Source organism: Camelina sativa, chromosome 20 (assembly GCF_030686135.1).
Source record: "Camelina sativa cultivar CO46 ecotype springtype chromosome 20, ASM3068613v1".
In the NCBI taxonomy this organism is placed as follows: Eukaryota; Viridiplantae; Streptophyta; class Magnoliopsida; order Brassicales; family Brassicaceae; genus Camelina; species Camelina sativa.
This window is the reverse complement of record NC_141899.1, coordinates 2,255,121-2,277,788: the sequence shown is the minus strand read 5'-3', so window position 1 is coordinate 2,277,788 and position 22,668 is coordinate 2,255,121. Positions and strand designations below refer to the sequence as shown.

The following is a 22,668-nucleotide window of genomic DNA, read 5'->3' as shown; positions in this document are numbered from 1 at the left end:
AACTTTGTGTCATATACATAATGAGATCATAAATGGGCCTATATGAGTTGAGGCCCAATAGTAATATCTCCACCGGAGTTGACTCGGACACCCGGGAAGATACGGTTGGGGAGATCCCTGGAGGAGATTGCGTGAGCGTGACAATGGAGACTGACAAAAGATGGTCCCTCGCCGGAAAAACTGCTCTGGTTACCGGCGGGACTCGTGGAATCGGGTTTGTCTATCCTCTCTTTCCTATTCGCGCTTCCATTATCCCACGGCTCACAAAACTCCCTTTTTTTTTCTCGCCGCGGTCAAGTTCTTTTTGGGTTAAGACCTCTGAGTTCTGCCACTTATTTTCGTTTTGTGTTTTGTTGTTGGTTGCATGGTTTGGTTTATCCTGTGATTGTTTCGAAACTTTTATATAGTGAAACTAGGTTTGTTTGATAAAACTGTTGTATCTCCAGATTGACTTTTGTTTTCTGATCATGGAAGTGATTGAATGAGTATTGAATTCATAATTCTCTGGGTATATAAATATACTCTTCAGGCGAGCAGTAGTGGAGGAACTAGCAAGATTCGGTGCGAAAGTTCATACATGTTCAAGGAACCAAGATGAGCTAAATGCATGCTTGGATGATTGGAAATCGAATGGTTTTGTGATGCTTCGGTTAAGGATCAGAGGGATAAGTTGATTCAAGATGTTTCGTCTGCCTTCAGTGGGAAGCTCAACATCCTTGTAAGTTCCCTTCTCCTGCTTAAGGTTTTGCCTTTAATGCTCTGTATGTTTAGGTTATGTCGTTTTCACTACTTGTAATGCAAGGTTTGCTACAGTTCTAGTTGAACGATATACGTAGTGATGCTTGTTAGGCTGGATAGAATTTTCTTGATGGATCTCATGTGTAATCTTGCCATCTATTACGCAACATCTGTTAGGGGTTTGAATCATTTTTCACCCATCTGAACATTTCTCAACTTTGTTTTTGTATTCAGATAAACAATGTTGGGTTTAATATCAGGAAACCAACAGTTGAATACTCAAGCGAAGAATATGCAAGTATTATGTCGACTAACTTAGAATCCGCTTTCCATTTTTCCCAAATTGCTCATCCTTATTCTAAAAGCTTCTGGGGTTGGTAACATTGTGTTCATCTCCTCCGTTTCTGGCCTGGTGAGTTGCGGTGGATCTGTCTATGCTGCAACTAAAGGTATATATATGTTCTTCGTTATTCAGAGAAACCAAAAATAAAGGAAGGTAATAGTAGATTAAATTACGGTTGTTTTTTTTCCAGGAGCACTTAATCAGCTTACAAGAAATCTAGCTTGTGAGTGGGCAAGCGACAACATCAGAACCAATTGCGTAGCGCCGTGGTACATCAAGACCTCACTTGTGGAATCGGTGAGGTCTCATATGGTGTAATGTTTCACTTAGATTCTTAGACTGATAAGTTGTAGGAGAAAAAGAGTAGGCATATAAATTAAGGGAACCTAAATGTATAAAATGAGACCGTATCAAAATTTATTTGTAACCTGATTGGTTTGACTAAAAAGGACCATTTTGATGATGTTGTGTGAATATCAGAACATAACAAAAGATGCCTCTATTGTTATGATGTTCTTGTGCAGCTACTTGAGAAGCAAGATTATTTGGAGGCGGTAGTTTCACGAACCCCACTTGGCCGCGTTGGAGAACCAGAGGAAGTCGCATCGCTGGTTGCTTTCCTTTGTCTTCCCGCAGCATCTTACATTACCGGACAGGTCATTTCCGTTGATGGAGGCTTCACCGTCAACGGTTTCAGCTATGTTAAGTAGCCAAGATTCTAATCACCGTTCTATGAGGTTTTTGCTTGTGTGTTTTTCTTTCCTTAATTTGTTTTTGTGACGTCTTTAAAACTGCAGTAATATACTCACATTTGTATTTTAAAAATACTGAACAATTCAAGGTACTGTACACTTATGCAACAGTTTTATAGATTTACAACATTTGTGATTGATTTAGATAAGTATTTTCATTGACACATTCCATAAATATCATGGATCAATAGTATTGTCTTGTCGACTCTATCTAGATTACAGCAGGTGAAATATTTGGGTTAAGTAAGATTAAACCGGTTTCAATCAACGTGAAAGAGAAAACTTAAAACGCCGCAACCCTTACAAACTAAAACTTAGTTTATTCTAGAGTCCCTAACTTTCCTAAAATTCCAAAAGCCTCCCTACTAAACTAATCATTGTAGCCCAACACTTGTATTCTATGGACATGTCAAGCTCTTTTTCCTTTAGTCTTCCTCTTCTTCTTGGTATGATGCGTCTCTGACGATTCATGCGTCTCTGACGATTCAAACCGCTTTTCGCATAAGAGAACTCTGTAACTTGCGTGAGGTCCTTCAGCAGTTTCACGTAAGGTCGTGTGCCACCTCATAGCGTTTCCAATCTCTTGAAGCTCACTCATCACATTGATGGTATCCCGTATGTATACACGTCCTCCAGGTCTCAAAATCCGGTCCATTTCTAGCATTATCGTTGTCATGTTGCACCTGAAGGCCACCAACCAAAACAAAGTGTGTAATACTTCAATGGGAAAAGGCTTGAAGAACATTATAATTCATTTTGGGAAAACAAAGTGGCTGTTGTTACCTTTTTCTTTCAATGGAAAATAGACCCGCAGCATGCAGCAAATCATACGTTCTTGGGTAAGTATCAAACGGTTCACACCTGAAAAGAAAAATATCAATGTCTTAAGCAGTGCCACTTTATAAAATGTTATTGTGTGATCTATGGGCTCAAAAAGAATTCAGAATGAAGAGAATGTGACAGCAATCAAAGACCATTGCGTGAGATAACGATATTATAAATTTGCGGTTGTATTTTTAGAGTAAGAAGTCTTTGTACCAATCATGCATTACTCCTAGTAGTCCACGATCATATATAACAGGCAATGTGTTGGGACCGCTGACTGGGACAACGTTGAGAACCCAGCAATCCACCTTTAGCTCAGCTAATGCAGCCGCAAATCTGCCAAAAACAGAAGAAATAATTCAGTAAGATATGAAGCAGCCATTTCGGTTGTGTCTATATGATTGATCATTGCAGGATAAAAACATACCCGCCAAATCCAGCTCTCATGTCTAAGACATTTCTTAGTCCTATCTGGTTCCAGTGTAGGGCATTTACATAGTTTGATATTATTTCTTTCCAGTACCTTGATTCAGCCTCAAAGAGCTCTTTTCGGGCAATGTAAGAATCAATTTGTATCGTCTGCAGCCTATCCGGAGGGATCTGTAAACGGGCTGGCCAAGGAACAAGATTTGCTCCATATCCATTTTCTTCAATCCTAGTGATGCATGCCCTCAGATCTACGTACCTAACTTAATCAAAAAATCAGTTTAGAGGTGACAAAATCCTACGATACAAGAAGTTGCGGAATCAAACAAATTTTTGGCCTAAAGAACAGAAGCAAGGCCCACCAAGTCAATTCGAATGGTCAGTGTCAAGATTGGGAACCAAATCAGTTTCTGGATGTTAATTTTCAATTTGGCAGCTAAAAGAAGTGGAAAATATAAGGTTTCGCAAACATACCAAACATTATCTGGGTCATCTTTAGAATCGCACAAAGGAGGAGTGACTCCAGCAGCACGACTTAGATAACAAGTGTTATTTGTAGGCTTCTGCCAGATAGCTATATATCCTTCCTTCTTTACAAGAACCCAGCACAGCCTAGTGGTAAGGTTTAACATCTCTGGGAAAAATGAAAAAGAAATATATCTTACTAAATCACAAACAAGCCTGGTCTAAAATAAGAGACTATATATATATCCTCGCGGACCTAAGAAAACTTGCTCTAAATGCCTTTTGATCGGCAAACTGAACCAAGACTATGGATTTAAAATAAAATTTAAAATTGAGCAGTTAGTGTAGGTAGTAGCTTTCAGAGCTTTCTCCCTAGAAAAATCGAGAGTTTGGAATGCTTGTCTCACTAAAACTAACACTTCCCAAACGCAGAATGAAATATTAAGCTGCATGGATGATACCTTCCCACTGTTCTTCCAAGACTTTTTCATGCTTATATACAGGTTGTGCTGCCCAAACAAAATATCCCCCGGCACGAAGCATCCTATTGACTTCAAGGAGCAGGATCCCATCTTCATATGAAAGAAAATGACAATACAGGGGAATCTGTCAGTACAAACTTAGTTTTCAGTTTGACCTTTTACTTAAAAGTTTGATAGTAAATGACACAGGAGCAAGCAGAGCACAATTTTAGCTCTAGTGGACAGAGAGCGATAGCTTTATAAAGAGCAAAAGAGTAAAACGCTGGGATAGGATTTGCATACTACCATCACGAGTCCAGTTGATTCTACATCTTGAACAATGAACCAAATCAAAAGCTTGGCTAGGGTACAACAATCGACGTGTTGTGAACGCTGCCACCATTGCAGGAACACCACGCTCAAGAGCAAACTGTATCTGGTTCTCATGAACATCTTTTGGAGCTATGGACATAGTCAAGACATTTCGCGACATTAAGTAGGCACCAAAACTTGCCACACCACATCCAATGTCAAGAACAATTCGTGTATGATTACCAAAGCTGATATCAGGAATCATCTACACATACAACCAAAAAAAAAAACATGAGATTCAAGTGAACACAAAGGCAAATTTTATTTTTTTACATTCTGAGTAATAAAAATCAATTAACCTGAGAGATCTGATCCAAGTACTGATCAGCCCCATGTATAAACTGAGTACCACCACCAGGAAACTTGAATTTGTCATTCTCTTTGTAAATCCAGTTTTGACCACCTTTATCTTCAGCAAGTCGAGTATGTGGAACATTGTTGAACCACACCTGTTAAAACCAAAAATCAGAACCTTTCCATTGTGAATACAACAAAAACAAAATCAGAAACAGAGAGAGCTTTCACAGATACCTCATCACGGCTTCTTGGCCACGGAATCGGAGAACGGTAACCATTGGGAATAGGAACGGTGCAATTCAATCCCATCCCTTCTTCAGGACAATTCCGCTCGAACCGCTCACCACGCGCCGTCGAATTGAGCCTTTGAATGGCTTCAACGTTATCCAAACAAGGAATGTACTCCGTCATATCCTCAGAACAAATCTCGAATTGCCTCAAACTAACCCTAGCCGCGGTAGATTTGTTATCACCGCCGTCACTACTACTACTACTCTCAACCTCCGTCTGATTCCCCAACGTCTCCGCATCGTAATCCCCAATCTGGAACTCATCAGACATTGTTCCATTCTCGTTAACGATCCCAAACACCTTCAAATCAACAGAATCTGGCGGCGGCGGCGGTGGTGGTGGGAGTGGTGACGAAGACGGTGGCAAAATCGGGTGACTCTTGTAGATCAAATCAGAGATATTATACGTAATTCCGAAATCAGGTGAGAGTGCGACGATAGGGGATCGAGAAGGCTCGGTGGAGAAGAATATAAGACGGCGGAAGCCATCCTCAGACCAATGCTTACCGAGGAAGAAACAAGCGACGGAGATCAAAACAAAGACGGAGATCTTCAAGAAACTAGAGTTTCTTAACAGATTGCTACTAACGAAGAGCGTCATTAGTTTCGGATTCTTAGAAACATTACGCTAAAGCAGTGCTGCTAATAAGTTTCTTTATTTTTTGCCGGGAAGCCTCTCAAACTGGTAGTGATGAAGAGATCTCCCAACCTAATTCTTTTTATTATTATCGGTTAAATGATTTACAATATTATTCTTTTTATTATTATCGTCAATTATATATTTTGATATGTATCCAAATGAGTCAATGACACAAGTCAATTTTGGTTAGTTACTTTTTTTGTTAAGGGAAAGAAAAATTTAAGATATTTTATTTATATAAGACAGGTTAGGTTAGAGATTTATTTGGCATGTTTAGAGAACAATCACAACTCACAAGGTTAGAGATCTTTATAGGAATGTTATTCATTAGGATTCGATTTATCTGCACCCCATTGAGCTCTGCCTCCTTTGTAATTTTAGATCAATTTGATTTATATATATTTTTTTTTATGTTTGATGTTTTCTCCAAAATTGTAATATAGTAAAAAAAATTATGATTGTATATATTTTTAAAAAAAAATCTAAATATCTAATAAATAAAAACAAATCATATGGATTAATATCAAATTTTAGTATTTACTGTAATAACTTTGATTAGTTAACAATTTTTAAAAATTAAATACTAATTTTCTATATAATTATGTAGAGAGAGAAAATAAATTAATTATTTTAGAAACTAATAATTATTAAAAAAAATTATGAAACTTAATTTCATTAATATTTTGTCTTGAAACCAATGGAATGAGCAGTTAGGATTAGGGGTCACTGTTGACGACAATCCAATCGTCGGTATAGTTTCGGTTAGGCTTTACGTCATCTGACTTTTTGTTGTTATTATGTTCCAACAGAAGTTGTTGTAAGCCAACTCTCTTTGGTAAGCTAAATCGCCGTGCACTCTCATGATTCCGTAAGTCGCTAGAAGCATATATATCTATTTTCTCTTTGCTCATTTTCTCATAGTCTTCTCTTTTGTAACATGGATGGACAAGAGGCATCTCAGATGAAGCTGGTGGTAATGGCTGCTGCGGTTGCGGTTTCGTGATCAATAACGGTGACTGCGGCTGCGGCTGATGAGGCCGAGGTGCAACGGCAATCTCCTCTTTCGGGTTGGTTGTGGAAGAAGAGCTTTTCGAATTCTCGTTTCCCATCTCTTTGAATGTGATATTTCACTTGATTATTGGTAAAACACGATCACTGAAAAATGAAAATGACTTGTCCCTTATAAACCGAGTTTAAGCTTAACATGCTTACCGTATTAAAGAGAGCTTTAATACGTTTTGCACGTATACACCAGAAATGTAATTATGTAAATTAGTAAGAACTTGCGAGTCTGACTTAGCAATTAGACGTATGGTATATTGTAAGTCCAACTCTTATTTATCTCAAAGAACTTGTAATCAACAAGCTTTATACATTTTTTAGTAACTTAACAAAGAATGTTATAATAAGAAAATGAAAACAGATCTACTTGTTTCTGGGAGTGGACCATTCAACTCTAAGAATGAGTTTATCATAACCGTAGCCATTCAATTTATTGATTGCTCGCTGTGCATCTTCCGTGCTGACAAAATTGACAAAACCAAAGCCTCTGCTTATGCTCGTCTTCTGGTCAATTGCTACATGACATCGAGTTACAGCACCAAACGGACGAAACAACTCCATCAAATCCGGTCCACGGGTATCTTGAGACAAAATTAGTCACTCGGACAGAGTTCTCATCATTTCTACTCCTCATGTCTGAACCATCAACTTCTTTTTTGTCTGCAGCTTCTCTCATGCTTGGCGGGGGACATACGCAGCCCTTCCCCCAGTTCCAGTTCCAGCTACTGTGGAAGTAGAAGTTTCTGCTGTTAAAGGCTCGTCCGTTAAGATAAAGAGATCCTTCCGTGGGCATCTTGATGTCCAGTGGTTGCACCTTTCATGTGGCATAACCTGCAGACCATGAGATCCTTCAACATTGCTACCTGAATTATACAAAAGCATAAAGATGTCAGACTTCAAAATAGAGGTATATACTTGAAACGGTAAAAGGAAGATATTTAAACTCAAAGTGTAGTTGGTAGCTCGGAAGTGAAAGCAGGAGGAATCTACTTTCTTGGAAGAAAGCCACCAACAAAAACATCTGGGTGGGCATTACGGCCACCCGCATATATATAGAAAGAATGCGGCTGACTAACGTGTCCACCCATAGAGAAACTGCTAATATACTTATGTAGTACTCACAGATCTTAAGAGAAAGTTGTTCATGATAAGAGTAAAACTTAATTTGTACAGTTAGCAGCCAAGAAAAAGAGAACACTGAATTTTGCTCACATTCAGAAAGGGGCTACAAACAAGATACTTATATTGGTGACATACTGACCAATCACAGAAAGAAGCAGCCATAAATAAGGCTAATATGTGATCGGCTAATTGGGCACCTTTTTGTTATCATGATGTTACACAAGATTAGTAAGTAAACATATAGTTAATGATCAAGATATAGTTGATGATCCATAACTAAAACTGGGTTCAATCCTGTTTTAGTATTGAAACGAATCACCAACAACATTGTTATAGGTGAGCTTACTGACCATTCACACAAACACCCAGCCGTAAGGCTAACATGTGACTGGCTAATTAGCCACCCGCAAAACAAAAAAAAATCAAAACAGAGCAAAAAGAACAAATGAATCCTAACAAACCAAAAAATGCAAAAATTAAGTATTGAGATTTACCAGGAGCTCTCTAATTCGTTCCAAGATAATATCCTCTGTTGAACGCATTGTCACAAAACTTAATCCAGCTCTCCGTCGTGGTAGTGATTTTGACCTTTCTGCCCTCGTCGTTGAACTTGTACTCGATCACTTTCTTGATACACCGTTCTGATCCGGACCAAAGCAGGAAACCAAAGTCTTCTTCCTCTTCTATTTCTCCCCCATCGAAGCTTGTTTGATCTCTGACTGCATCGAATCAAATCGCCATCTTCTTCTCGGATTATTTTTAAGATATGCAGCTGCTTAATGGTGTTGTTCGTTTGTAACTTAAAAAGGCAACGACTCAAACAAGAAAGCAAACTAGGGTTTCAGAATTATGGAAACGGTCTCTAATTAGATATTACTTAATGGGCCATATAAGCCCATAAAGGCCCGTATTTTAGCAATTTTCTCTAATTTATTATCCAAGTCCCGCTAAATCTCTCTGATTTATTATTTTTTTTCCTCTAAACAAAACGACACAGTTTGATTCATCGACAAAATTTTCTTTTTTTCTTTCTCGGTTCTTCTCTTCTTCTCTTCTTCTCTCTAGCCGCCAGAGACGATTCGCTGGTTCCACAATCTCTTCAACCTCTCTAATTGGCAGCTTTTAAGTAAGATTCAATCTATTTTTCCCTTTTATCAATTTTAGATTTTAGACTGTTTGCTGAAAGTGAGAAAGGCATCATCATATTGTCATGGTTTCATTATTCTTTGCTAGCTCCATAGTTTTATAAAACTCAGTTTGCTTCCTTATGTATCAATTAGTGGCTTTTTATAATTGAGATTTGAGATGATATTGTAATTTGGAGTTATATTCTCTTTAAAGGTTTCGGTCATATCAAATTTGCAATATGTATTTTGATTATTCTTTAGCTCATAATGAAATTAGTGATTGTGATGTTTCTGTCGACTTCTTCTTTTAGGCTAAAGGAAATTAAAAACCCTCCGGCTATTCCAATTTGAGCTCCGACACACACAAAAATGGCGACTCTTGTACGTCGCGCAGCCACTCGGTTAGTCGCAAATTATTGCAAAAACCGTTCTCCCGTTTACTCATTTCTGGACCGGTCCGGTTATGTCAGCCGGAAACATCTGATGCCGTCTTTTTCTCGGAATATTCCATTCACAACATCGACCAGAAACAGAAAGAGAGCTTGTCCAACGGATCCGCTTCTTCGAATCATCGAAACGGAGATTGGATATGCCGAGAGTGCTGATGATCACCAGCGAGTAAACCCCTAACTTCACTGTTTCAATACCATTTTCATGTTTTTAGTTCTAAGATTTGTTCGTTTCCCCATGAAGCTCTGTTTCAATGGCAGTGGTATGTAATCTCTCTTGTTTCTTCTTTTTGTGTGGATGAAGGTTGAAGAAACTCCAAGTGGTTTCCCTTTCAAAATGGAAGACAAACCTGGAGGAAAGGTCGTGACATTGAGTAGAGAATATGAAGGAGAGAGTGTTAAAGTTGAAGTACACATGACCAATCTTGTGACTGGTGACAAAGAAGATGATGAGGATGATGAGGAAGAGGCAGAGAATGAAGAAGATGAAGATGAGGATAAGCCAGAGAAGCCGAAGCAATCCAATGTGCCTCTCTTAGTAACTCTTTCCAAGAAGACAGGACCAAGTTTGGAATTTAGATGTACTGCTTTTCCAGACAGGATTGCAATCAAGGACATGTGGGTTACATTTCCTGATGATCCTTCCAAGGATGAGCTTGCTTATGAAGGCCCTTCCTTCAGGTAATTACAAGAACCAAAGTCATGAACCAAAGGAGAAAAAAGATTTAAGCTTTGGATGTTACAAGAACCAAAGTCATGATCTTTGATGGTTTCTTTCTGCAGGGTTTTGGATGAGAAGCTGAGGAAGGCTTTCCATAGGTACATTGAGATTAGAGGGATAAAGCCGAGCATGATCAACTTCTTGCACGAGTATATGATCAACAAAGATAGTCGAGAGCACTTACTGTGGTTGAAAACTCTCAAGAACTTTGTCAAACCTTGAGATATAGAAAACACTTTTATTTTCAAATAATGCTCTTTATCTTCCAAATTTTGTACTTGTAGCACTATTGAGTTCTGTTTGGATCTATTCATATAAAAAAGAATCCGTATCGTGAAGTCAAATCACTGAAATAGTTTGAAAAGTATAAACATCACTACAACAATTAGAAGAAGTATCTTGGTCAAGTATGTCAGTATTTCAAGTGAATCTATTTTGTCTGCGACAGAACAGCCATTAACCCATCTTAACCATGAAACTGAGAGCCGTATATGCCATCATCTGACTTAACGAAAGGATGTTCACTTCAGATTAACAGCCTCCGTTTGCTCCTAGATTGTAGCAGTCCTGTGCTCAAAGTTCACTGTAGTTACGCCAGACAGCTCGAAATTCTTCGCGGAATGTGTTCAAGCGTGCTTTGAGGTTTGGAGTTCTCACACTCGCGTGAAGAACAATCACTATAGTATGGAGAGAAAACCTCATGTCAAAAATTACAACGAGGGAAGGATCATCAAAGGAAATTTACAATCAAAGAAGCAGCGAGACTTACCAACGAGGGAAGTGAGAAGTGCATAGAGGACCCACAACAAACCGCAGGAAGAAAACCACATGACAAGACTGGCTATAAGTACGCAAGGAAATCAACACATTAATGCAGTTTCGAAACCAATGTTGCTAACTACATGACAAGGGATAGTGAGTATCAAGTACCTGTAAGGAGAACAACAACGAACACCCATCGTGGTTTGCCACAAACGTATACTGTCTTTCTTGCTGCTGATCTTCCACGGATGACAGGCCTGCAAGTGCACACATAATAATATATAGATGTAACTAAGAAATCCTCTTAATATCTTCCATAGAAAATAAATCAAAAAGAAACTCACATGTGGGGAGGCCTCATTTTTGCAGCTAAGTGTGGGGAGAAATGCCTAATAGTCCTGATAAACTTCTCATTAAAACTAGCTGCAAAACTGCAAAAGACAACAGTTAAACCCCTTAAGCTTGAACATCCAATAGATTCTGGTGGGGAGCACGCACGCATACACAACCACATACTACAATACTAGCAGGATCCAAGCCTAAGAAACAAGCAACTAACGTTGATGTCAGATTCTAACATGAACACCAACAGCAGGAATGGTAAAAACCACCTTGAAAACTCAGATTTCAAGATCCAAAATCATACAATCTATGAACTCCAATACTAATATCCAGCTCTAGAGAAACCATTATAAACAAAGGAGCCTAATAACTACCAATTTTATGCGCATACGAGTGGAATAAGCCATCATAAAAAAGTCAGGTTTTATAAAAAACTATCAATCCACTACTGTTAATCCGGTTCAAGAACAAATACTGTAGTCAAAGTAGCCTAATATCTTCCACTTTATGCGAAACAACCACCAGCTTCACATTACCATGAAGCCTCAACGCATTGCAGAGCAAGATATGAAAGTATAAACTAATATCTTCCAATACATGGGAAACTACACCAGCTTCACATTAGCGTGAAGCCTCAACGCATTGTAGAGCTGAGTTATGAAAGTTGAAACTAAAAGAAGTCAAAAGAGATAATACCTGTCATTAAGAAAAGCTATGCTTAAGGCTGTGAGAGCAGCACCCACAATAGCCAGAGGTCTTGTGATAAGCGCAAGACCTGAATTCAACAACAAAAAAAGAAAGAAACATCAGTTAACAAACTGCACAAGATCATCCTCATCAAAGCCCCCACAAATTCCCAAAATTACAGCTAAAAGCAAGAAACTTTTCCACTTACCCAGAAGGAAAATCACAAGGATAAAGTAATTGGTTCTATAGCTGCAAGCAAAAAATCAAACATTAAGAAGATCAAAAATCCCAAATCCTATAGATGCAGACAAAAAAAAAAAATCAAGATACAAAGAGAGAGCTATAGTACTAGTAGAGATTGCATTTAAGACGGCTCTTCCACTTAGAGAAAGAGCGAGGGAAGGCGAATCTAGAGAAGAACTCGCCAAACGAACGAGGAGGAGTCGACCATTCAACTTCTCTAAGCGCCTCAATCACATCCTCAGCAGCTACGTTGTCCCAATCCATTATCTCCCTCGCTTCCTCTTCTTCCTTATATCTCTGAAGCCACAAGATGAATATCGATGAAGAATTCAAGAAGCTCCGATGATGATTCCAAGTTCGGCTGTGATTGATTGATTGATTGAGGATGTTAATGTTTTTAATAACTGAAGAGTACTTAGTGATGTCTCAATCCAATTGCCGAAAACGACTAAACAACACAAAAAGCAAAACAGTGTAGTTTACAGAGACAAGAGAATGTTTGCAGTTTCGATAGGACCTCGTACCACATCGTGCCGTTTGAGGTATGCGTTCCTCTGTCACCACCACCACCTCTCGGTTCGGCTCCACCATCTCCACCAACAGCCGCACCAACAACCATCTCTCTCTTTTCAGGTTTCTCTCTCTCTCTATCTTTTCCGAGAAACTCGGAGAGAAGTTCTCGTTTTAAAGTTTCGCTATTTTTTTTCAGATTCGTTCGGTAAGAAAGCAGATCGACATGGCAGCTCAAGGTTTGTTTTTTTATTGATTCTCGTTTCGTGTCTAAGCTCGTACTCACTCTATTGCTACAGTTTTATCGGATCGAGCTCACCACTTGGTTTGTTTATGGTAAAAGGTGAATATGGAGTGGTGAAGTCAAAAACAGGGAGAGATTCGTATGAGGAAGCGTTGGCTGCTTTGTCTTCTTTGATTACAAAGCGAAGTCGTGCTGATAAAAGCAACAGTGGGGATCGTTTTGAGTTAGTCTTTGATTATCTCAAGGTTTGTTTTTTTGTTTTTTCTTGTGATTTTGATGATTCTCTTTAAAAGTTTAGATTTTTTTTTTTGTTTTTTGATTGTCTTCTTGTAATCAATTTGGCAGCTACTTGACCTGGAAGAAGACATTTTGAAGATGAAAGTTATTCATGTTGCTGGTACTAAAGGCAAGGTAACAAACTACTTTACTTTTTCTAGCTAAAGCTCAATAAATGATACTGAAACATCTTTCTTTTTTTTTTTAGCCATTATTAGTTTGTTCGTTAGTTAGTTAGATATCTTCTGAATTCGTGTAACCAAAAAGCCTCTCTTAGTTCTACTCTAGTTTTGACCGTTACATCCTTATGACTGCTTAGCCAGAAGACCTTAGAGGTTTGCTCCGTGGAGATTTGAGAGATACAGTTACTGGACTCATTCATCTTGAGCTTTTTCCCAATTTGAGTGAGACCCCTGACCCTAGGATTGGAGTTCTGCTTGTAAATTACTAGCGTTCAAGTGCGATAAGGCGATTGGTTTGATCCTTACATGCCATGAGATGCATTTTGATGGATTTGTCAGTTTAGAAAAATCGTCACTTTCAAAAATCTTGTTTTATATCATTGTACGAGATAATCAATGTGGGTTGATGTCTCTTATCAGTTCTTTCTTCTAGATCGTGATAGCATGGTTGATTACTATTTGATTTAAACCTTCAGTGAATTTGTTTGATAAAAGTGGTTCATTGTTTGCATGGCTGATTATTATCTGATCCAGGAGCTAACATTATTCTTTTTTGTTTCTTATGTGCCCTGAAGGGATCCACATGTGCCTTTACAGAGTCTATTTTACGAAACTATGGCTTCCGAACTGGACTCTTCACTTCACCTCACCTCATTGATGTCCGGGAAAGGTTTCGCTTGGATGGGTATGTTTTTCCAAGTTTGTTAAAATTTCTAAGAAATATATAACTGCGCTCATAAAAGCAGAAACCTACAATACTTGGCTAGCATAGTCCTCTTGTTGACTGACGTTTTCCCATTTTCCACAGCCTATTTCTTTTTGCTGAATTTTGGAATTTGCCTTTTTATTCCCGATCTAATAAGTAGAGACCTAATAGTAACACACAAGGCAGTTTATCTCTACTTTGTACTCATCTTTGCTAAGAATTGCTTTGCTTTATCTGATGTGTTTTAATTATTGCTACAGTGCGGACATAAGTGAGGAGAAATTTTTGGGTTATTTCTGGTGGTGCTATAACAGGCTCAAGGTATATTCGTAACAAAAAGAAGATCCAATTATTTGAATCATTTGTTTTGAACTCATTTCCTGTATTTTGGATTTCTAGATTGACTAGTAGTTATCAGTAACGTTCTCTATCTAAACTTGGAATCTTAGTGATGAAAGCCACATAGAATATGATAATCAAGTAGATCACCCTTTTTCATGAACACTTTTTTTTTTTGTCCTTCCATGTTAGCTTAAAACCGAGGTGTTCTGTGCTGAAGTTGTGGTAAATAGAGAAATTGTATTATTGATCTACTGTTGAACACTAAGTTTTTCCCCACCTGACGTACTAAGTCATCAATATAAATCTTTGTTACCTCGAGGAGGTAGTTATACTGAAGAGAACATGTATAGAGTCCTCCCTGTATCTTGTTGAAATCACCTTTTGTGTCGCGGTCCAAGAATTTGATGGTAATAGCTCATAATGGTGTGCATAGGTCCAAATTAAGATGGAAGCTTTAGTTTTTTTATCTCAAAATACAAGGTTGCTGACAATTTGATTTGCAGGAGAGAACTAACGAGGAGATACCGATGCCTACATATTTCCGCTTCCTTGCGTTGCTAGCTTTTAAAATTTTTGCTGCAGAAAAGGTTTGATACCACTAATGCGGTACTCAGTAACATGATAGATATAGAAACACCGTTTTCTCTTTATTGATTAAAGGGGTGCTGCTCTTTGCTTCTATATGCAGGTAGATGCTGCTATATTGGAGGTAGGATTAGGTGGCAAGTTTGATGCCACTAATGCGGTACGTTTGACCTGTTTTTTTTCAGCTAATCCTTTTGTCTGAACATATCAATTTAGCTAACATCCAAGGTTAAATTTTATTACGAAAGAGGAAACCTGAAAATTGATCATCTCCATTTTTATTTCTTGGGTCAGGGGAAAGTTATAAGATCGGAACCCAAATCCTTTATTAACCAAACACAATTATAGTATAATCCTCAAAAGACTCCAATTACTAAAATATGAATTACTTTCAGGAAGGTTGTAACTTGTAAGTAGCTTCTTGTGCCTAATTAAGTTCTCATGGGGATCTACTGCTGACTTGTTACAGGTTCAGAAGCCTGTGGTATGTGGTATTTCTTCACTCGGATATGACCACATGGAAATTCTAGGTTTGTAACTGGAATCTTCTGCTTGCCATACCAATATTGCTATGAAAACGTTATCGATGTGCAGCCTCTATTTTTTCATACAAAAACTTTAAAATCATAAGGTCTCTGCTTGCATTAAATGAGCAGACATATTTTGAGTTACATTTCTTTCATCTGATAATATATCATATGATTTGTTTCTTCTCGGGGAAATGCATCACAGGTGATACCCTTGGAAAAATTGCTGGTGAAAAGGCTGGAATTTTCAAGGTTGGCTATAACTCTTATATGTCTAAAACTAAAACTGACCATTCCTTTCTGTAACTTACCAATACTCTTCATATTTGCCTCATCTTCTTTGTTCATACTTCAGGTTGGAGTTCCAGCCTTCACAGTGCCCCAACCTGATGAAGCCATGCGTGTCCTTGAAGCGAAAGCTTCCGAATTAGATGTACGCTCTATTTTAATTATTGAACACTATGGTCACTAAATTTGGCAGACAATGTAGGCGCATAAATATACTTTCTGTTTATGTGCTACTTGCTTGATTGTAGCATTTGAAATATACCATTCTTTAATGGTGGAAAGTGAGAAATTCAATACATCCACAAAATTAGTCCCATTGTTGCATTTTTTATCTGTGAAACTATGTGCGGCTGCTTTTGCGGAGATGTTTTTGAGAAGCTTTGACATCATATTGACAGGTGAATCTCGTAGTGGAGCAACCACTAACTGCAAGGCTGTTAAGTGGTCAGAAACTTGGGCTTGATGGGGAGCACCAATATCTTAATGCTAGTCTAGCAGTTTCGCTTGCCTCTACCTGGCTTCAGCAAATTGGTAAACTTGAAGTTCCAAGTCGGACTCAGATGGTAAACTGCTCTTTTCCTTCTTTATTCAACTCACAGTCTGTATCTTGGCCCTTCTCTCAATTTGTGAATATCATCTTTTTTTCCACATTCTTCTTCGAACTAGGGTATTTTGCCTGAGCAATTCATCAAAGGGTTAGCTACAACGAGTTTGCAAGGGAGAGCACAGGTCGTCCCTGATCAATTTACTGAATCTCGGACTTCAGGAGATCTAGTCTTTTATCTGGATGGAGCTCACAGTCCAGAAAGCATGGAAGCATGCGCCAAATGGTTTTCGTTTGCCGTTAAGGGAGACAACCAGTCAGAGAGTTCGGAACATCTGGTTAATGGCTCCGCAGCATCCTCTCATGAAAAATGGTTTGGTGAAACCTGCCAACAGGTAAGGTTTCTTGTTCTGTCTTAGATCTTCTTAAATGCCTATACTTGTTTTCTCTGTGGTTCCTAAACTTTGGAGTTGGCTGAACGAACGCATCTGGTTGCTTTGCAGATATTGTTGTTCAATTGTATGTCAGTTCGGGACCCAAACCTGCTGCTTCCACATCTAAGGAATACATGTGCAAAATACGGTAAGTTCCTGAGCCTTGTGTTTTAGTGGGTCACACAATGTCAATGTTGAAACAAAGAAGTTGGCCGAGTAAAAACCGATAAGATAACTAGAGAAGGCTGAATAATGGTTGATGCAGGTGTGCATTTCAAGAAGGCATTGTTTGTACCAAACATGTCAGTGTATCACAAAGTTGGTACAGCGGCTGATTTGCCAGAGAATGATCCACAGGTTGACTTGTCATGGCAGTTTACACTTCAGAAAGTTTGGGAAAGCCTTGTCCAGAGTGAAAGAGGTAATAACAAAAATCCAGTAGTCCTAAATCTTTCTGATCATGGAACAAGATAAACACACATCGTCACGTTCCATATCTCAACTTAAGTCTTTTTTGGTTATAGGGAACGCAGAAGGAGAAGAAGATAGAGGAAAAGATGGTGACAGTAGTGGGAATAGTGAGGTGTTTACTTCACTGCCCATGGCAATAAAATGGCTAAGGGATAATGTACATGAGAGTAGCTCAGCCACACGTTTCCAGGTATAAACACAAACCCCTTTTTTTCTTGACGAGTGTTCAATCCGGGATTTAGGTAGGGGTTGGGATAATGAGTAGTTAGCAATGTAAAATGGCTCATTGACTCTAGTGTGTGTGTGCAGGTTCTTGTAGCTGGTTCGTTACATCTTGTTGGCGATGTACTGAGATTAATCAGAAAATGAAGAGAAACACACACGTCAATTTTCAAAAAATAGTATACGAAAGCCCTCATCCACCAGCCTGTCCACTGTGGAAGAGGGTGGCCTTTATTGTTAAAGTCTTAATTTTGTATGATTTCGAGTTTACATTCCAGCTTCAGTTACGGGTACTTGTTATTTTCTTTTTCAAATTCAAGATCAATAGTTGACAAAAAAGACAAAACAAAGGAATCATGTTCACAAATGTGACATGATTAATGATTTGCATCTTTCTCCAGATTAATGGAAACGCGAAGTTCCAATGTAAACACGATCTCTACCAAAAAACCCAAACGAATCGATCATATATTAAAACAAATGGATTTGATGGCAAAACGGAGAGGAACACATGAAGAGTATAAAAGAGAATGATAGAAATCCACACAACATTTGAACACACAACTCACACCGGTCGCATCTAAAGCCTTTGTCTGAGCTCTTGATTCTCTTTTCTCAACAATTTTAACTCCTTCATCTGCTCCGCTTGGTTCTCCAGAATCGAGCTTAACACCTTCGACATCTCCATCTGTTAAAAAAGAAACAGTATCAAGTCACTTGAAGAAGACAGGGATGAGATTCAAGCCAGAGCAAACACTACCTCGTGCATGTGGAACTGTCTGAGGACCTCAATGTGAAGGTTCCTCACGTCATCATGAATTGAATTTTGGAAAGAATCCAGAGTTCCTTCGAGCGTTCTTTGAAATAGCTGAAGCGTGAAATTGCTACTACCCATCATTTGCTGTTGATCCGTTTGAGATTGCTTCAACCCTCCCTGCTACAGATTTGCACATGTTAGTGAAGTTACAGATATCCTATCGAGATAAATTCTCAGGTTTTTGTGAAACTTTTATAGTACATTCATAAGCGGAATAGCTCCTGCATCTGTTGCAGCCACCGTCTCTGGTCTTGGCAACAGATTATTTAAAACTTCCTCTCTCGTTTCTGCACCTGTTTTCTTTATCTTGGGTGAACCCAGAGTGAGAGAGGCCCCGTCACTAAATGAAGAAGTGGTGCTGATTCTCTCAGCATATGTTGAGAACCTGCGTGTAAAATTTGGTGATAGCCTCAATGAATCAATGTTACCCGGAGCTGCGATGCCTTTTGTAAACAACGGACTTGAAGGCAAGTTGTTGTCTGTCAGTGTTGAAGATGTGTCAAAGGTTGAAGAGAAGTCTCTGCTCCGTGGGAATTCTGAGCTTACGTTTGTTTGACCAAACGACAAGTGGAAATCTCGAGAGCTAGAGAACATTGATCCAGATGTACTAGCACTTGTGCTTGAAACCGCGAGACGTGAAGGTGCATGCAGGTGGCTAAACTTATCAGAAAATTTCTCATTGGCCAATTGGTTAAACTTCTCTGAAAATTTGTCGCCACCCCATGCTTCTGGAGGTGTCAAAGCAGAGTCCTCACTTTTGGAAGATGCTGTTGGTGTAGTAGATCCAAAAGGCGAAAAAGCAGCCCTCGTGTCATCCTGCATAATGATGAAAAAACGTTGGAAACCGATGTAACATATATAAGATAGGATAATATACTAGAGAGCAAGTTTAATTAAGTCCTGATAATGTATTCTGTACAACCACTAATAACAGAGTTTTTGGAGAATGAAGTTATATGAACGACTTCTAAAATTAATAATGGCAATTGCTTGATAAAGAACCACAAACCTGTTTCAAAGTAGAACTTGATTTCCAGTCGAGTATCGGATGGTCTTTGTTTCCATCGTCACCGAACGGAAATCCCTTGCTAGATGAAGGATATAGCAAAGAGGAAGGCTTTTTGTCTAAATGATCTTTAATATTAAATACTTCACTATCAGTCCACTTCTCATCAGATGCAATAATAGGTGAAAAAACTTTCATATCATCGTTGAAACTGTCACTGGCACGGAGTGCTTCTAGTCTTCCCAGTGGCCCACCAGGCCATAAATGAGTTCTGTTTGGTGTCTGTTCTACTGATGAGACAGTACTTGCGGAAACTCCACGGGAACCTGGTGCCAACGCAGACTGTGAAGCTAAGGGTGTCGTTGAGGGAAGTGGATCCGGAATGACAACTGAATCTTCCACAGTACTGCCAAAAAGAGCCATCTCAGAAGTGTAGTTTTTCTCATTCACAATAACTGGTTTTGATGTTTGCCATGACAAACTTGTTACATCCTGACAAACAAAAACAAATGCTGTTAACTTTGCAATCCAAAGTAAACATATAGATTAGCATGAGTCAGTTGACCCCAACAATATGCATCATGTCACCAAAAGAAGGTTTTGTTGCTGCTACTGTTGGATTTTTAGATTGGTGAAGCAGCTGGAAAACCAGGATAGGGACAACAACTAAACAACCAATAGTGATGAGTGAAAAAGTAACAATACACGGAATCAGAGTCATTAGATAGGACATGCTAAATAGATTGCACTATATGAAAAATGTATTAACCTCTGAATTACTGAAAGCATGCAGAACAGTAACAGGCTGCGGTTTTCCACGGACGTCGTAGAATACTACTCTACCGTTACTGGTTCCAGCCGCCAGAATGTAGCCATTATCCCCAAACGCCAGAGAGGAGAAAGGTGCCTCATAAGCAATGCAGGACGAAGATCTTCTGGACCCAGAATCATAAGTGTAAAGCTTTTTGTCCATTCCCACACTAGCAATTATCTGTTACAGTAGATAATTTAGATTGTAGATTACTTGGATACTATGTCTATGAACTCTATGTCAAAGAGAATTAGACAGGCTGAGAGTGCCAAGCACATGTTAAAAGATAAAAGAAACCGCAATCACATTTATCTGATTTTTTGCGTTATGTATAGCAAGAATGATTGGTAATGATTCAGCTACCTTTTCGTTTGATGGCGAAAAGCAAACACCAGCAGTTGGTGCCGAATGCTGCTTCAACCAAGACATCTGTGGAAATGAAAGCAAATTCCTCACTTATACGAGAAATTAAACTGGAAAGCATTAACACGGCTTGAGCAAAATTATAACCACTTGTCTGACTTCTGTTTCTCTAAATAAATTTCCAAAAATACAGTCTTTCCATATGAATTGCTATAAGTAAAGGAGAAAACCTTGGGGCTACGACCAGTTGTGTCCCACAGATGCACAGTGCCATCATCACCTGCAGTAAGTAGAAGGTGTCGACTGGACCTTGAATAATCAAGCAACCTTAATACCTGGTGTCTTGAATCGATTAAAAAGCCAATTAGTTTAATGACCAGTGCTCTGAGCTATGGAAAAAAAAGCATACATGTACAAACTGAACAACCTGCCCATTAGGATCTTTGAGCTCGGTAGCCCTTGAACCAGAAGCAAGGTTGTGGACTATTAAATCCCCACCAACACTAACAGAAGCCAAATGCTCATCTTTGCAATTGTACATCACACCAGTAATTGTACTTGTATGACCCTTCAACTTCTTAATACAAAGCTTTCTTTGCAGATCCCAAATCTTAACAATTTGACCAGTTCCTCCAGAACAAATGTACCTGGAACCTTTTCTGCTGAAGCTAATAGCCGATAAACATTCCTGAAACTCATTATGAAAACAAGCTTATAAATAAAATAGTATCATTCCAAGAGATGCAAGACATGGAAATCAGAATCACTCTAGAAAAGGTAGTAACCTCAGCACTATCACCACCGTCCTTCCCAGTAGTAACTGGAACAGTCCCTAAACTCTGCCCATTTTTACGCCACAGAGATATCTTCTTATCTTCTCCCGTACTCGCCACAACCAAATCTGCATCCCAAATAGAACAAACACATTCTCCTTTCACTAAAACCAAATAGTATCCAAAACAAAACGTTCTACCATGAAACCTCTCTGCTGAGTAATTAGCTTCCCAAATACGATCCCTAAAGAACACACCAATTTCATCAACACAGAGACTCAATTTTGAACAGCTCAGATCACAGATAAATTCAGATTTGCTCTAGCTACTTAAACTCGGCTAAATCATTACATATTCCTAAGATCAATGGTGAATTCACAACTTCAGTCACTTTCCTAATCTCACTCACCAACCAAAAAGCAAAACATTAGATAATGCGACTAATCGGAGATTTTACTTACTAGTATGATTCCACTTGACGGAGTTGACAGCAAAACCAGGTGAAGGAGTATAGCTCAAAACGCAGGGATCACCGGAATCGGCGGAAACGTCGAAAAGCTTAACTGTATCTCCGCCGCTCGCTGCCAGAAGGCGCCACGAAGGCTCCACCAAGTTAGACATCATCGCTACCTTACGCTTTAGACTCACAGTCAATAAAATTTCCCGAGAAAAACTCAAATTAGTCGATGAATCTTTCAGAATCTGGACAATGCGGGAACTCTACTTTTTTTATTTTTCTGGGCAAACCAAAATTTTGAACCCTATGAGATGATGTGTGAGAGGGTGAGAGATTCGAAATTAGAGAAAAAAAAAAAAAAAAAAAATTGGTTTGGTTATTGGATCGAGTATTTCAGTTTGGTTTGGTTCGGTTCGGATAGAATTGGTTTATCCGGATTAAACACCCTCTAATTATTGTTTTTGAAAAATATATCTTCGTAGAAAGTATATATATGGACTAAAATTAATGTACTAAAATCAAAATATTTCTAGAAAACGTAATATAGACTATAGCTTCTTTTTATAGAAATAAACCAGAAAAAAAAAAAATCAATTTAAGTTTTCTCATTTTACGATGTGATTTTAAAATAAAAATAACAAATTCTAAAAAGTTTTTGAGATTTGATGAATTAAAAAAAAAAAAGAAGGAAAAGGTTACATTTTGGATTTAAATAGTGATTAGAAGTACGAAAGGGTTAGGAAACGGATAATTATAATGAGACTGGAAAACATGAATCAAGAACAACTATGGTTTGATAAATCAGTGAGACTTTGGGATTAGAAGAGTCCATATTTGTTTTTGTGTACTGTATTCTATTCTGATTCTATAGCGACCCTTGAAGTCATTTGACCCCAACATCTAGGAGAGCCAAGTATATCTCGTCAAATATCTATATATTGTATACTACTTACGGTGTGGACAAAAGTATGATCGGATTCGCAACG

General features: G+C 38.5%; 5 protein-coding genes and 2 pseudogenes across 10 annotated transcripts; 3 read left to right on the top strand and 4 right to left on the bottom strand.

The window, feature by feature from the left end:
• Nucleotides 1-32: 32 nt before the first annotated feature.
• LOC104768797 (tropinone reductase homolog At5g06060-like) lies at nt 33-1,975 on the top strand (annotated as a pseudogene). The gene is made up of 5 exons (XR_015592668.1): nt 33-214; nt 530-718; nt 973-1,187; nt 1,272-1,378; nt 1,606-1,975. The product of XR_015592668.1 is annotated as a tropinone reductase homolog At5g06060-like (transcript).
• LOC104768795 (putative methyltransferase PMT12) lies at nt 1,970-6,077 on the bottom strand. Its single transcript, XM_010492848.3, has 9 exons — nt 4,914-6,077; nt 4,682-4,831; nt 4,317-4,587; nt 4,011-4,121; nt 3,559-3,718; nt 3,086-3,343; nt 2,872-2,994; nt 2,617-2,694; nt 1,970-2,516 (listed from the first exon to the last, which is right to left on the bottom strand). Exons 1-9 carry the CDS (start codon nt 5,568-5,570, stop codon nt 2,243-2,245), a joined length of 2,082 nt encoding a protein of 693 aa, XP_010491150.1. The 5' UTR covers nt 5,571-6,077; the 3' UTR covers nt 1,970-2,242.
• An 849-nt stretch (nt 6,078-6,926) lies between these two features.
• Nucleotides 6,927-8,522, bottom strand: LOC104768794 (uncharacterized; annotated as a pseudogene).
• Nucleotides 8,523-8,752: 230 nt separating this feature from the next.
• On the top strand, nt 8,753-10,434 carry LOC104768793 (uncharacterized protein At2g39795, mitochondrial). Its single transcript, XM_010492847.3, has 4 exons — nt 8,753-8,919; nt 9,232-9,538; nt 9,674-10,050; nt 10,153-10,434. Exons 2-4 carry the CDS (start codon nt 9,290-9,292, stop codon nt 10,310-10,312), a joined length of 786 nt encoding a protein of 261 aa, XP_010491149.1. The 5' UTR covers nt 8,753-8,919; nt 9,232-9,289; the 3' UTR covers nt 10,313-10,434.
• Nucleotides 10,420-12,388, bottom strand: LOC104734603 (PRA1 family protein A2). The gene is made up of 7 exons (XM_087504703.1): nt 12,231-12,388; nt 12,090-12,130; nt 11,891-11,969; nt 11,197-11,283; nt 11,021-11,109; nt 10,860-10,931; nt 10,420-10,767 (listed from the first exon to the last, which is right to left on the bottom strand). The coding sequence occupies exons 1-7, from the start codon at nt 12,386-12,388 to the stop codon at nt 10,664-10,666; spliced, it is 630 nt and encodes a 209-aa protein (XP_087360829.1). The 3' UTR covers nt 10,420-10,663.
• Nucleotides 12,242-17,886, top strand: LOC104768791 (folylpolyglutamate synthase-like). 2 transcript variants are annotated; one of them, XM_010492843.3, is made up of 17 exons: nt 12,242-12,757; nt 12,834-12,873; nt 12,978-13,123; nt 13,224-13,289; nt 13,912-14,021; nt 14,303-14,363; nt 14,888-14,971; nt 15,073-15,129; nt 15,439-15,499; nt 15,702-15,748; nt 15,852-15,929; nt 16,183-16,347; nt 16,451-16,723; nt 16,832-16,910; nt 17,028-17,183; nt 17,287-17,423; nt 17,543-17,886. In XM_010492843.3, the coding sequence occupies exons 1-17, from the start codon at nt 12,620-12,622 to the stop codon at nt 17,600-17,602; spliced, it is 1,758 nt and encodes a 585-aa protein (XP_010491145.2). In that variant the 5' UTR covers nt 12,242-12,619; the 3' UTR covers nt 17,603-17,886. The 2 variants fall into 2 exon arrangements, with proteins under 2 accessions (XP_010491145.2, XP_087360828.1); XM_087504702.1 differs by having other exon boundaries at nt 12,620-12,757; nt 17,305-17,423.
• LOC104768792 (protein NEDD1-like) lies at nt 17,830-22,409 on the bottom strand. 4 transcript variants are annotated; one of them, XM_010492845.3, is made up of 10 exons: nt 21,687-22,409; nt 21,238-21,353; nt 20,880-21,140; nt 20,683-20,787; nt 20,453-20,518; nt 20,048-20,269; nt 19,282-19,770; nt 18,474-19,088; nt 18,216-18,389; nt 17,830-18,143 (listed from the first exon to the last, which is right to left on the bottom strand). In XM_010492845.3, the coding sequence occupies exons 1-10, from the start codon at nt 21,847-21,849 to the stop codon at nt 18,036-18,038; spliced, it is 2,319 nt and encodes a 772-aa protein (XP_010491147.2). In that variant the 5' UTR covers nt 21,850-22,409; the 3' UTR covers nt 17,830-18,035. The 4 variants fall into 4 exon arrangements, with proteins under 4 accessions (XP_010491147.2, XP_010491146.2, XP_087360827.1 ...); XM_010492844.3 differs by having other exon boundaries at nt 18,216-18,392; nt 21,687-22,129; XM_087504701.1 differs by having other exon boundaries at nt 20,683-20,794; nt 21,687-22,002.
• Between the last annotated feature and the right edge of the window lie 259 nt (nt 22,410-22,668).

What these genes read in the sequence shown, in the direction of transcription:
- LOC104734603 (XM_087504703.1), bottom strand. Translation starts at nt 12,388, where the DNA reads ATGGATTGGGACAACGTAGCTGCTGAGGATGTGATTGAGGCGCTTAGA. An exon ending in ATAGCTTTTCTTAATGACAG is followed by an intron (nt 11,284 to 11,890) that starts GTATTATCTCTT and finishes TGTCTTTTGCAG; the next exon opens with TTTTGCAGCTAGTTTTAATG. An exon ending in AAAATGAGGCCTCCCCACAT is followed by an intron (nt 11,110 to 11,196) that starts GTGAGTTTCTTT and finishes GTGCACTTGCAG; the next exon opens with GCCTGTCATCCGTGGAAGAT.
- LOC104768793 (XM_010492847.3), top strand. Translation starts at nt 9,290, where the DNA reads ATGGCGACTCTTGTACGTCGCGCAGCCACTCGGTTAGTCGCAAATTAT. An exon ending in GTGCTGATGATCACCAGCGA is followed by an intron (nt 9,539 to 9,673) that starts GTAAACCCCTAA and finishes GTGTGGATGAAG; the next exon opens with GTTGAAGAAACTCCAAGTGG. An exon ending in TATGAAGGCCCTTCCTTCAG is followed by an intron (nt 10,051 to 10,152) that starts GTAATTACAAGA and finishes TTCTTTCTGCAG; the next exon opens with GGTTTTGGATGAGAAGCTGA.
- LOC104768795 (XM_010492848.3), bottom strand. Translation starts at nt 5,570, where the DNA reads ATGACGCTCTTCGTTAGTAGCAATCTGTTAAGAAACTCTAGTTTCTTG. An exon ending in CTTGGAAGAACAGTGGGAAG is followed by an intron (nt 3,719 to 4,010) that starts GTATCATCCATG and finishes CATTTTTCCCAG; the next exon opens with AGATGTTAAACCTTACCACT. An exon ending in CTAGGAGTAATGCATGATTG is followed by an intron (nt 2,695 to 2,871) that starts GTACAAAGACTT and finishes TTTTCTTTTCAG; the next exon opens with GTGTGAACCGTTTGATACTT.
- LOC104768791 (XM_010492843.3), top strand. Translation starts at nt 12,620, where the DNA reads ATGTTTGCAGTTTCGATAGGACCTCGTACCACATCGTGCCGTTTGAGG. An exon ending in AACCATCTCTCTCTTTTCAG is followed by an intron (nt 12,758 to 12,833) that starts GTTTCTCTCTCT and finishes ATTTTTTTTCAG; the next exon opens with ATTCGTTCGGTAAGAAAGCA. An exon ending in GGTGCTATAACAGGCTCAAG is followed by an intron (nt 14,364 to 14,887) that starts GTATATTCGTAA and finishes TTTGATTTGCAG; the next exon opens with GAGAGAACTAACGAGGAGAT.
- LOC104768792 (XM_010492844.3), bottom strand. Translation starts at nt 21,849, where the DNA reads ATGATGTCTAACTTGGTGGAGCCTTCGTGGCGCCTTCTGGCAGCGAGC. An exon ending in ATGCTTTCAGTAATTCAGAG is followed by an intron (nt 19,771 to 20,047) that starts GTTAATACATTT and finishes TTTGTTTGTCAG; the next exon opens with GATGTAACAAGTTTGTCATG. An exon ending in GACAGTTCCACATGCACGAG is followed by an intron (nt 18,144 to 18,215) that starts GTAGTGTTTGCT and finishes CTTTTTTAACAG; the next exon opens with ATGGAGATGTCGAAGGTGTT.